This window comes from Corvus kubaryi, unplaced genomic scaffold (genome assembly GCF_017639235.1).
Source record: "Corvus kubaryi isolate FWS band 111438036 unplaced genomic scaffold, C.kubaryi_AGA036_p1.0 split1-37296, whole genome shotgun sequence".
NCBI lineage: Eukaryota > Metazoa > Chordata > Aves > Passeriformes > Corvidae > Corvus > Corvus kubaryi.
The window spans coordinates 6,809,737-6,822,079 of record NW_024582075.1 but is presented as its reverse complement, the minus strand read 5'-3'; the positions used below and the strand labels follow the sequence as shown (position 1 = coordinate 6,822,079).

Here is a 12,343-nt window from a genome sequence, read left to right as displayed (position 1 = left end):
CTTGGGATTTTTGTATGTAATCTTACAGGTTATAAAGGTTTGACAAAGCAAATAAACAAAAACTGCTCAGAATTGCTTCTCATCCATCAGCTGTGAGAACTGAAATAAATTAGTGCTAGGGAACCCTCTGCTTTTTCTCATGTTTGGCCATGATACATTTCATTTTGTCTGGCTTATGGGATCAGCTCCTTGAGTTCTCTGAAGAAACATTTATTCATAAAGCTTAAGTAGACAACTAAAACTAACTTGCATATAAAAATCCATGCAAATTCATCCTGAGGATTGTTTTTAAGGTTACTCCTTTGCTTAGGCCAAGGTCTCAGTGTTTAATAGATTACAGGTCCCCGAAAGAAATCTTGCCATAATGTCCATGTTGTAACATTTTCAAGATGAAGACATTTCCTTTACCCTCAGATTTGGCAGTTGTGCAAAATTGTGCATCTGGTTTGCAATTATTTGTCTAGCTTCAGTTTTCAGCCTCCTGCTTAATTACACAATGACCAAATTTCTGTCTCCCTGTTTGGGTGTGCAGAAGGGACAAAGAAGATACTCTTCATGGACAAAACTTTTGGATATTATGATTTGAGGTGATGAGAGGGATTCAGGATTGGAACTCTTCAAAAGCGCTCTAGGCAGTGACAAATGAGAAGGCTGAAAATAGGATATTGATTCCTAAGTCACTAAATCTCCCCCTTGTGCCAAGGGGCAAAGCAGAACCTTGAAAAGGATTGAACACCTCTTCTCTGAATAGCTGTGTGCTGAGTGTAATATAATGATTTTAGGATGAAAGGCCCCTTTGTTGCAGGATTAGGTGAGATTCACACAGAGACTCAGGTTAGCTGTAATTGTGACAGTCAGGAGCGAGGAAATTGCCTTTATCAGACTCCACTATCTTACAAGGCCCTCTATGCTTTTCCCTGCAGAATAAAAACATTCACATTAGCCAAAGCTGCCTTATTTATTTCTAACGGAAAGGAATTTTCCCCTCCCTTTACAATGTGTACTTCTCCCCACATTTCTACATAGTATTAATACAATTGTTGTTAGAAACCCACTGAAGAGTCAGAGCCCTCAGCAGTACTTAGTGGGCATAAACAGACCCCAGAAAGACATTTTTTAGCATTTTAAAAATAATCTTTAGATCTCCATTTCTACTAATTTTTTAGGCGTTTAAAAATTTTACTTTAAAACTCCATTTGTACTAATTATGTGGATGCCTGGAAGCATAAGCTGGCTGGGTTCGTGGTCTCTCCCCTCGCCTGTAAGCACCTATGTCAGAGCTTGGCAAGGTATTCTGCTGATCACCTACAGCCTGAAATTTGGCAGCCCCATGAGAAAGGGGGAAGAGAAATAGAACAATCTCTATGGATCTGTATCTGTAAAGCTTTGGTTTGTACTCTTCTAACTTTTTGAAGGAGGGGGAAATACTACAGTACTCTCAAAATTTTAGACTCACAATGGAAAAAAGTATGCTCAGCCTCTCCATTTCTTGAGCTTTCTAACTGGAATTTTCCCTGTTTTACATTTTCAAGCTTCCCATTCTTCATAAAAATCAGTATTTGGCAATCTTCTAAAGGGCAGTGGAACAGAGGCACCTGAACCCCACTGAAAATTATCTCATAGTGCTCATAGTACCTCTTTGGAAAACTAGGTAGCTGCTTGTGAAATATAAAAACAAACATGGTATGCTTTGAGTAAAGCTGGTGTTATTAGCACATGGAGTACATTAAAGATAGAATCTTTCGGTGCTGGAGGAAAACACACATCAGAGGCAACCAAGGTAACACAGTGTGTCTCTCCTATGTTATACAGCAGGGAGTGTGTACTTTGTACACATGGAGCCCTTCCTGACCACTGCAGGATCTCTGTAGTCTGATTTGAACAGACAAAAACCTGAAGTGGGAAGAGCTGGATGCTTAGGGTCAGTATTTCAGTGGTGTCATCCATCTCTAGCCAAGAGACTCCTGCACAGGCTGTTTGTACTGGACACCTTCAAGTTAATCAGGATATGAACAGAGATCTGCTGATAACTGGGCAGCTTGTAGCAGGCCAACTATTGTCCCAACAAGATGTAACAACATAGATTTGTACTGTTAATCAAATGCAATTTCTGTTTAATTTGCAGAGATGAAGACATATTAAAGCCTGAAAGAAACCTGCCAAAAAGATACAAGTACCTCCTTGGAAGTAAAGAGCAGATCAAATTAAATCTTTTAATGAGTGGTATAAAGGTCTAAATTTTATTCCCATCTCTAACTGTTCAGCCTCCTCAATACACTTACACTGGTGATCTTCCCCTGCTTAAAATCTTCCCTGGTTCCTGCTCTCTGCTATAAGCACCTCTGCATCGGCAAGGTAATCTTTTTTGTTCTTTGATTACAGATTACATTCCCTTTAACAATCACTTATGTCGAAGGTGTAGAGATGGGGAAATCATACGGCTCTTCTAATTCAGATATACCTGGAGAGAGATTTTGTGACACTGTTTGACAGTGGGAACTCATTTTGAATCCTCCTTTCAGCCTTGAAAGTGTTCAGAGAGGATGTGCTAGAGGCAGACACAGCAAGACCAACATTTACACAACTTCATTTTGGTATGGCCTCCTTTCTCTTGTAGTAAGAAAAGGGGCTACTTTATTCAGGAATGAATATTTGAGTAATTTTTGTCTTTTTATCCAGTAGCATTGCTACAGAATGGTCCACTAGCATAGTCATGAGCATGGCAGCTGACAGCAACCTGATCTGTGGGGATTGGCAATCAGGTGCTAGACTTTCCTTCCAATCCACCTCTCAAAGAACATCTGCAGGCATCAAGAGTGGGGCAGTAGGCAGGCAAAGGACAATTGTAAATGGAAAAGTTATGCAGTATTATCTGAATTATAATTAAACCACATTAGTCATGCTCCATTGAACATTCAGTGTTACTGTTGAATTTGCATGATAGAGCCATTAATTCTCCTTGGTAAACAAGTACTCACTGCTTGCCAGTGTTCTGGCTTTTCACTCCCAGGCTGATTGGAAAAATGGGTACTTAATCACCTCATTGCTCTCTGCTGTGTTTCCTGATGGCTGAGTGTTTTTTGCTTTGAAAAGTGTTGCTGTTTTCCCAGAAGACCTTCAACAAATCCATCCCCCAAACACTCAGAAAAACGAACAGATGATTGTATGAGGGTCATTCTTCTAAGCTTCCTTGGTCATCTTTGGCAGCAAATACATGAGTTGCTCATGTATTTTCTGCCAAAAACCAACAATGGCCAGCCTTTGGAGCAGCACAGAGTCTGCATTTGTTGCTAACTGGAATTATTTTTTAAAAATAATAAGAGCTTCCTCCCCCTGATATGTTTTCCTTTGACTACAACTCCCATTCTAGAAGTAGAAATTGTCTCTGTTTTTATGCATAAACACTGCTTTTTAATCCAGAAAGGAAGTTCTTCAGGATAATTTCTGTCACAGCTCAGCTATTAGACATTAACTCTGTGGTGATGTCTGCTACGATCGCACAGCAGGTGAACATTATTGCAGTCTCTCTGGCTTTATCCTGAGGACTTCAGAACAGTTTTCCTAGTAAGACCTCATGTTACTGTGCTCTGAGAAATCACAGTATGTACAAGGCCTTTGATAGATCCGAATCCTCTTTGCTCACTGGTGTGGAACCAGTGACTGAAATGTGGATGTTGGTTGCCCTTTCACTGGCTCGATGCAATACTAAAGTTCAGAGCCTTAGTTTGTTCTTAGGGCACTCACAACCCTTTAATTCTTGCTAATGAAGAGGCTTTAAGCCCCAACAGAGTATCATGACAGGTGGTAGTAAATAATCAGATAATCATCTATTTCAATAAAAAATAGAAATCTTATAAAATAGCTTAAGCAATACATGTAATTAAAATTATGTTAAACAGAAATGGGTTTTTCCGCTGGTAAAGAAAATGCTCGTCAAAAATATATTTTCAACCCTTCTTTTTTCACTTATTGAAACTCCCTATTCTGATCAAGGTCATGCATGTTGTTGTATATTAGTTTCCTTTTGATGAAAACTTGACTAGGGTTTTTCTTTGTATGCTGTACAACTTTTTAATGCTTGATTAAAATACCTTGCACAAACATCTAATGGCAGAACTTTTCTTGGTTCATTCTGTACCAATGACAGGACAATGGCATATCCAATATAAATATAAGGCATGGTAATGTATCATAGACAAGTTAATGTTCAGCGACTTGCACTGCAAATTAAAAGCTTTGACTCACACATGCAATCTCTTACATGTCTTTACAGAAATCTTGAATTTATAACAGGCCTTCTTACAATCATTCAGTTCATTAAATATATTCATTAAAATGTAACAGATGGCTATTAAGAGGATTAACTTGGTCATCAGCAGCTGTAACTTGCGTTTAGTGATGGGTGAAATTGCTGTAGACAGCCCTAGTGCTTCTGCCTATAGGTTTGCTCACACGTCTGTCAACCCCCTCATGATCTGATAATGTGGCACAAGCAGCAGCCTGCTATCACAGAATAAATTCACTTGCAAGGAATTTGACATGACATTGGAAAGCTGCAATTGCAATAGAGATTGAGACCTTTGTATGGTCTCACAGGGAAATCTTTACTAGAAAATAGTGTGCTTCACAGAGAGGAAGTTTGCAAAGCCTCCCCAGAAAGAGGCAGGGAGTGCCAGCGGATACAAGTGTGTGTATTCAGTGCGGGCTAAGCCAAACGTCCCAGGAGCTGCTGGTCAGAAGCAGAAGGTTTCCACTGACTTATTCTGGCATCTGATCCTACAATACTGGTATGTGGCTGAGGTGGAGAGCTGCAGCTGAAAAGGGAGTAAGGCTGGAACTCCATTGCAGAAAAGGAAACATAAAATAACACCCCCGCCCAACAGGCTTCTGAAGGATGTTCTGCAGGTCTGGGGCATGGTAAACTTTTTTTAGCATATGTGATTTTTTTTGTTTTTTGACCACAGCTGTTGTTTTTAAAAAACTTTGAGACTTTTAGTAAAGGTCTAGACATGTGTCCAATTTGCACTTAAATCAAGGATTCTCCTAGACAAATATGAACTGGGAAATACCATGTTCTAACTACAATGGCATCTTCAATTTGTCATGGCTTTCTGACTTGTGGTATAAATAAAATGAAATCAATGAACAGATTTAAACTGATGTCATACACACTCTTTCCTGACAAAAAATTTATTATTTTGTTCATACTTAGTAGCTTCTGATCTTTCTGAAATGGTCTGTATCCATTCTGGGTGTCATCAACAGTGTCAAATACCGAACACATCAAAGTACTCATCATTGAATCAGAGAGAGGATCAATTACGTAAGAAAACTCTGCAGCTGGCAACAAACTAGCTTCTTTCAATTGCAATCCTGCTGCTGCAGCAATCCTCTAGTACAAGTATAAGCTATATAGGCTGCTTACAAATTTTGCATGTGTCTGACAACAGCTATTAAGGCATAACAAATAAAGATGATCAGAGTCTGAGCTGACACCAGAAAGTTCTGGTTTTCAGCCTAAAACTCAGATGTATGCTTACTTGTCTGCTCATTTGGAAGATGAAGGTGAGGTGGGAGCTGAAACAAGCAGTTCTTCATACAACGCTGTAGGCAACCTTTTTTCCAGGTGTGGTCTCACCCAACTACTGCTAAGAATGCGCCATCCCACATATGCTTAGATTTGGGGATTGACATGGAAACTGTGGGAATGATGACTAACTCCTTATTTTGAAACCAGGTCAAAAGAGGTCAGCAACACTGAGATGGCTAAGTGGTGAGGTTTTTTGCAGGAAATTCTTTACATGGCCTCAAATGTGCTGAAAATGCCATCTGAATACATGACTCCTTGGATAAGCTGCCATTTTGCTCTCCACTGAGGCTGTGGCACGAAGTGGTAAATGAACAAGAGCAACAGCTCATGCCAGTGAAGGACCTGACCCTGCAGGGGTTACCACTGAGGCTAAAGGGAGCCCTCTAGGTCTGGCAACTCTGCGGCTGTATCTGAGCTGTAGAGCGTGCGAGCACTGGCACGTGCACAGACACCAACACGATACTGTGCCAAGGGGCCAGTCTGTACGACTGCAAGGGTGAAACCCTCCTTCTTAACTGCCTGAACCAACAGATAGTCACAAATTTTGCTTTTTAATCTTGAACACACAACAGATTAGAGCCATCGCAAACTCTTACAGATCAGAGGAAGTCAAGATTGTTACCCACTAGGGTTCAGACATGACTCTACTGTTACTACCCTAAAGGTGATCTCCACGTAAACCAGGTATTTCTGCAATCATAAATTCCATCACTTCAACTAAAAAAAGGCTGTAATAAAATTAAATACCCAGGTAACTAAGTGCTCTATACCACAGAGCTACCTACGTCCTTCAACGAAGATGTTTAACATACGGATCAACATGTTTCTCCAGACCAAAGGAACAGGAATTTAGGTTAATTTAATAGAAAAAATAAAATATGGAATAACATTGATTTTGGCCAATATCAATTACAACAGAACTACCCTATTTTACAAATAACAACTGAACATTTTACACATGTACAGTATTTTTTTCAGTAAAAATGGATTTCGTTATAACAATGTCAGGTTTTTTTTAAAGAAAACAAAGTTATTAATTTCTTCTCTATAATAGTGTTAGAGACATTTGTAAGTATCCAAACAGATTCTTTACAATCCATTACATAATTAAATCTCAATAGTGAATATATATTTATATATAACATATATAATATTAACTTAAACTTTGAAAGCATTATGTTCTATTTAAACACGCTATACTGAGAAATGAGGCAGTAACAGACTAGTAGTTAAACTAGCACAAATTTGAATGTTTATCAGGAAATTTGTAATGGGCACCAAAGGAGCTTGACTGCACTCTGTCATACCGAACCAGACTGTAATAGTTTATCTGCTCTCTACTAAAGAGGACATTACCTCTAAAAGTTTGTATTCATTTGTTTGTAAAACATCCACAGTCATTTTTGATCCCCTTTATTTTCCAGGACTTACATGCTTAAACAGCTGCAATCCATTTTCTGTTTGTATGTCCAGGAAAGCTAACCGAGAAAGACACTTTGTATGTTTTAAGTATTATCCCCAGTAAACAGTATCTTTGAAGTTCAATTTTCTGTTTTATGTGAACTGACTGTCTTTTGAACTGTATGCCAAGTGAAGCTGAAGAAGATAAATTAAACAGAAATTTGTACTGGCAGCCATGTGCCTGGGCAGAAAAAGGGTGAGGCTGGGGCCATTTCTCTTATCACTCAGGACCATTTTACAGTGAGGTAACTCCATTGGCCTTAGCAGGACTATTCCTGCTGAAATTTCTATTGTGAGCAGTTAAAAGCAGACTCAGGCCCATCACGACACCAAGAGAACCACTGATTTATTGCCCTATATGCAATTATTCCTGGAGGTGTATTTGGCACAATTATAAATCCAGTCCTGTAAACACATCCTGTCATATATAGTCACACTGGCATTTACATATGGGCACTATGAAATAGTTCCACATATCTGTATGATAATATCCCCTTTTTAAATGAACATTACAAGACAACAATAATTTATGAATACTTCTTACATGTTAGCAATGTTTTCTGACTTCTGAGCATATACATTATTCTCACTTACGCAAATCAAGAGAAGTAGTATATTCTAAATTTGTCCATTACAGGAACAATGGTTTTTTAATGTTTATTTGAAATAGCTTTGACAATTTAAAAAAATAAAATAAAAATCCTAGCATATCTGTTAATAAGCCACCTGTCTAAAAATGAAATCTATATGACCAAAACCACATTTTGGGCAAACATATATACATACTGCATGTGATACAAAAAACAGCATACAGCAGAGGAAGTAAGAAAGAAATGTGTGCAGAAATGTTCACTTTCCATTTTTTTAAAATAGTGTTACAAAAGGGGCAGAACTTAGTCCTGCACTAATGATGTTTCTGATCCCCTCAGGAACTCAAGTTCCCCCTGTCAATACATACAGCACAAAAAAAGACTAATGCAAATTTTTTTGTATTGTTTAGTTTTAATCCATGTAAACTTGTGTTGTATTCTTGAAACACTCTTTAAACATCTCAAAGTGGAAAGAAGCAGGAAAGAAGGGAAGAAAAAGTACCTTCAAAAAACAGGAATAATCCTAAGGTTGACAGGAAATCAAATCAAGAGTTAAATGTTAATTTTGGCATCAAATGCTTTGGTCACACAATACTGACTCTGTGATCCTGGATGCTCAGCTCTAGACAACCAGTTATGAAAGGTAGGCGTGTTGTAGTTTTTCCATTTAAGTTCCAACGAACAGTTTGCCATCTCCCCAGACAAGGAGGGGGGAGAGGGAGAAAGGTGGCTTGCTTTCTTTTTCTTTTTCTTTTTTTTTTTCCTTTTTCAGTAATACGGTTAATCTATAAGTCTACAGGAGGAGGAGGATGCTGGGAGGTGTCAGTTCACCCCTTTTGTTTACATGTTCTGCAACACAATTGCTGAAGTACTTTCCTCTGGCAGAGATTGTTCTTTTTCACCAGCATACAGAATCCTCCCTCGGCCCAGGACTCTTCCGTAGCTTCCAGAGGGTAGCAGCAAGAGAAGGAGGGGAGGTTGAAGGTTTGGAGAGCACGGCGTGTACAATGGAAGAAGATTTAATTGGTCAGACATGCAGATTTGGTTGAAGAGACCATTCAGGAGCAGGTAGCAAGTAGGAAATTTGGTCCATCAAAAGGAATTTCAGTCAACAGCATTTTTTTTTTTTCAGGAAGAGATATTGTGTGGTCCGACAGGAAATGATTGGTATCCATTTATGAAAAGGAAAAAAAGATTAGAAAGAGAATAATTAGAATACAGTGGTATTTACAGCAAAGGAATTTGCTCTCAATTTTTATGAATTAAAAGAATAAAACAATCAAACCACAGAAAAAGAGTAAAACATTCTCAACAGAAATGCAAATCCTGTAGAGTGAGTTGATTGTAAGGCATTGAAGTCAACTCTTAGTAAATCCAGTGGAAATAAGCTGGACCCAAGAGTCATTGTTAGCTTTTACTATATCCGATGTCAGATATCTTCCCAGACTTTGTTCTGATATGATTTTTCTGTTGGATTGCACTTGTTGGGCTCTATTTACAAGTAATTCACATGGTAACGTTTTTAGGGAAGCACTAAGTGTCTCTGTAATTGTGGCATTTAAAAGGAATTAATATTAGTGAATAATTAAGCCAATCATATGCAACAAGAAGGCTATCTTGGCTGCCACAGGGAATTTGGAGGAAGTTCAAATCTCCACCCTAAATTGCATGCTCCCTATTTCAGAATTCTTTTTTTCTCACTACCCTTTCACACGAGTCAAGCAATACTGGAGGCACTTTAAATTGTTTTTACTTACCAGCACTTTCACAGTTTAAAGTGGTGAGATAGATAAATGTAGTTCTATTAATAGTACTCTAGGGTCCTCATACAAAAATCTGTTGAAAGCAATGGCTTTTGAAAAATTGCTAAGGAAGGAAAAGTAGGTTGTTGGCAATGGGAAAAATTATTTTAGGAAAATTCAGGTAAAGTGGATGTGACTAATCTTGCTAATACATGCAAATGCAAATTTCTCCTCTTCATACACCTGAATAATTTAAAAAGTTATGTAGATGTTACTTAAAAGAAGAAGAGAAGCAGGCCAAACCAACCCAATACATGTAAAAGAAGAAGCTGGCAGTGATAAAATGGACCTTTTCAGAGACTTGCACTCACCATCCTTGCACACTGTTCCAACGACACAGACACCAGTGTCTAGGTTATAGCCACTTGGACAGCTCGTACAGTTTCTGTCTCCTGGGCCACTGCAATCCAAACAGCTGGCATCGCACCTAAGAGACAATGGCAGGCGTTGGTCTTCCTGCCTCACCAAATATAAGACTTCCTAGGAGACCTCTTTAGCATTGCAAAGGACTCGTTTGTTCTTTCTAGAGGTATCAGGTACTATAATATTACTGGTACTAATTATCAAAATAAATAATTGACTACCCCTGCAACTCCATCCTTCTTCTTTCCATCAACAACTTTCTATTCAAGCTTTTTTACTACGCAGCTGCATTATTCTAGTGCTTTGAAACTATGCAAAAATAATCAGCAAAAATATCAAGCTGATGGTGCATACATGTGCCAGAAAGGCACAAACTAAAGCTACAGAATATAAATGGCTGACATGATGCCCAGTCCCTTCATTACTCATCTTGCTCCATCATATTTTCATTACATATTAATTGTCTTTTATGTGGAATACACTGAAACACACAGTGATTCCCTTCCTGCCCTGAACTCAGATCAGAGTCAGTGATAAATTATTCCAAAAGGCAAAAAATGATATTTGTTTAAGAAAGAATGGAATAGAAAAAAATGTTCCTTCCTTGCACAGCACAACTTTGTCCAAGATTTATCTAGCCATTTGTCCACTTGAAGTTATTCTGGACAGTAGTTTAGAAATAAATGTGATTATGTAGTGGAAGAAATGAAATGGTCTTTATAAATAGTAATTAACTTGCAATGAAAAACCCATAGTTTGATTTTTTTTGTTTGCTATTAAGAAATACAGATCCCCTGTCAGATTTGTAAATTTTACGCTTCTGTGCGAATCTACTTCCACTCTCACTATAGGCTGTTTTAAAGGGAAGGTCACACACATATACCAGAAAAAATATTTTTATAAGACCCATATGAATATAAATCATCATAATCATCATAATAACAACAACAATTTTTTTGTATTTTTTGGAGTCAGCAGTATTTTATCTTCTAGTAAGTATGATCATTTTCAACACAGTAATAGCTAATATACTGCCAAATATACTAGTATTTATATATATTAATATACTGCCTGATATACTGCCAGATGTATTAGCCACTGATCATACCTTTTGCAGCTTTTGTATCCGCTTTCAGTGGAGTGATCAAGGTAATAACCACTACTACAGGACTGCACACATCTTCCATCTTCCATAAAATAACCCTGTGTGCAGTTTATACAGGCATCTATTCCAGCACCTTAGTCCAAAGAGAAATTGTTAGAAGGTAGGTACATTGTCAGAATAAACAGTTACATAATTTCAGTGTATCTTTTTCTGAAATAAATGATTGCAGTTCTAAAGCTCCCACAAAATCTACCGTCACTATTCCATTCCTGGAAGAAAATGGAAGGCATTACTGGAAATCATATTAAGTTCTACTAAAATTAAAAAAAAAAAGAAAAAGAAAGAAAAAGAAAGGAATATATGAAGTCTTTCAATTAAAAACGTAGATTTCCATGCTAGCTGAACGAAGTTTGCCGTATTTAAAATGTAATTAAAAGCTGTAAGAGAATGAAGGATTTACATGTAAACAATCATGTTATACTGTAACTGTGACACAGCGGAATAAAATCATATGGAATGAAAATTATGTAGACAAATGTCAGTGGGGTACCTGCACATGTTGCACAGGAACGGTGGCATGGTTCACATTCTCTGCCACTGTGGTATTTTCCTTCTTCACAGCGGATAGCACATCTGGTGCCATGCAAACTATTGTAAAAAGGAAAAAAAGCACAGGGCACATAACGACAACAGAGGACAACAAGATAGGGCACAATCCAGTAATTCTCTTTTAACCAAAGAACAACACACATACTAGTATTCATCAGCTTCCTTCACTGGGCATATTTTATAAATTTAGAGACACCAATCACTTAAAGAGCGAATGCAAAGCAGTTTTTGCCCATGGTGAAGTAAAGAAGCTGTTTACAAACTCTTGGTAAATACTACCAAGTAATAGGGGACAGACAAAAAATTAACAATGACAAACAGCACTAAAAATTCAGGCATGTAAAATGCAATTATCCATCAGGAATTTAGCACAGGGTCAGCATAAAAAAATGCTAAGGGACTTGTTAACTGAATGCCAGGTCTGTGTGGCTTGTGAGATTTGTCAAGAATCCAGCTGGAGGTATTCTGCCTGCAGGCACTTTAGAGAGAGCGCAAAAATGTGAGTAACAGAGGAAAAAAAATAGCATAAAGAGTGACATTTTAATGCATTCCTCGAAGTAGCTGTTTATTGCTTTCCTGTTAAAAGGTGCCTATAGCAGTTTGTTAGCATTTAGGTTTTGTTTAGAAATTATTTATTTTTAAAACTAAGACTTCTCTGCCATGTTTACGATCTTCTGCAGAACCTCAGCATTCATCCAATTTAACACTTTTTCTAAAAATGCCAATGAGCTCCGGGGTTTATCACTCTGAGTGCTAACCATGCTTTTACAGATTGCAGCAAAAGTCGGGTAAGCTCAGCACCGCTGAAAATTTTCAAAGGTGT

General features: G+C 37.9%; 1 protein-coding gene across 2 annotated transcripts in view; it reads right to left on the bottom strand.

Annotated features, from left to right (window-relative positions):
• PCSK5 (proprotein convertase subtilisin/kexin type 5) overlaps positions 1-12,343 on the bottom strand; it is a 229,293-nt gene that overhangs the window by 46,529 nt on the left and 170,421 nt on the right. The window contains exons 18-21 of one of the 2 annotated variants that reach the window (XM_042012673.1): positions 11,462-11,559; positions 10,915-11,044; positions 9,755-9,870; positions 6,430-8,584 (exon numbers count right to left, since the gene is read on the bottom strand). In XM_042012673.1, the coding sequence (XP_041868607.1) occupies positions 8,469-8,584; positions 9,755-9,870; positions 10,915-11,044; positions 11,462-11,559 (460 nt within the window). In that variant the 3' untranslated portion in view covers positions 6,430-8,468. Of the gene's footprint in view, positions 1-6,429; positions 8,585-9,754; positions 9,871-10,914; positions 11,045-11,461; positions 11,560-12,343 lie in introns of those variants that run through there. The other variant, XM_042012677.1, reaches the window with a different exon arrangement.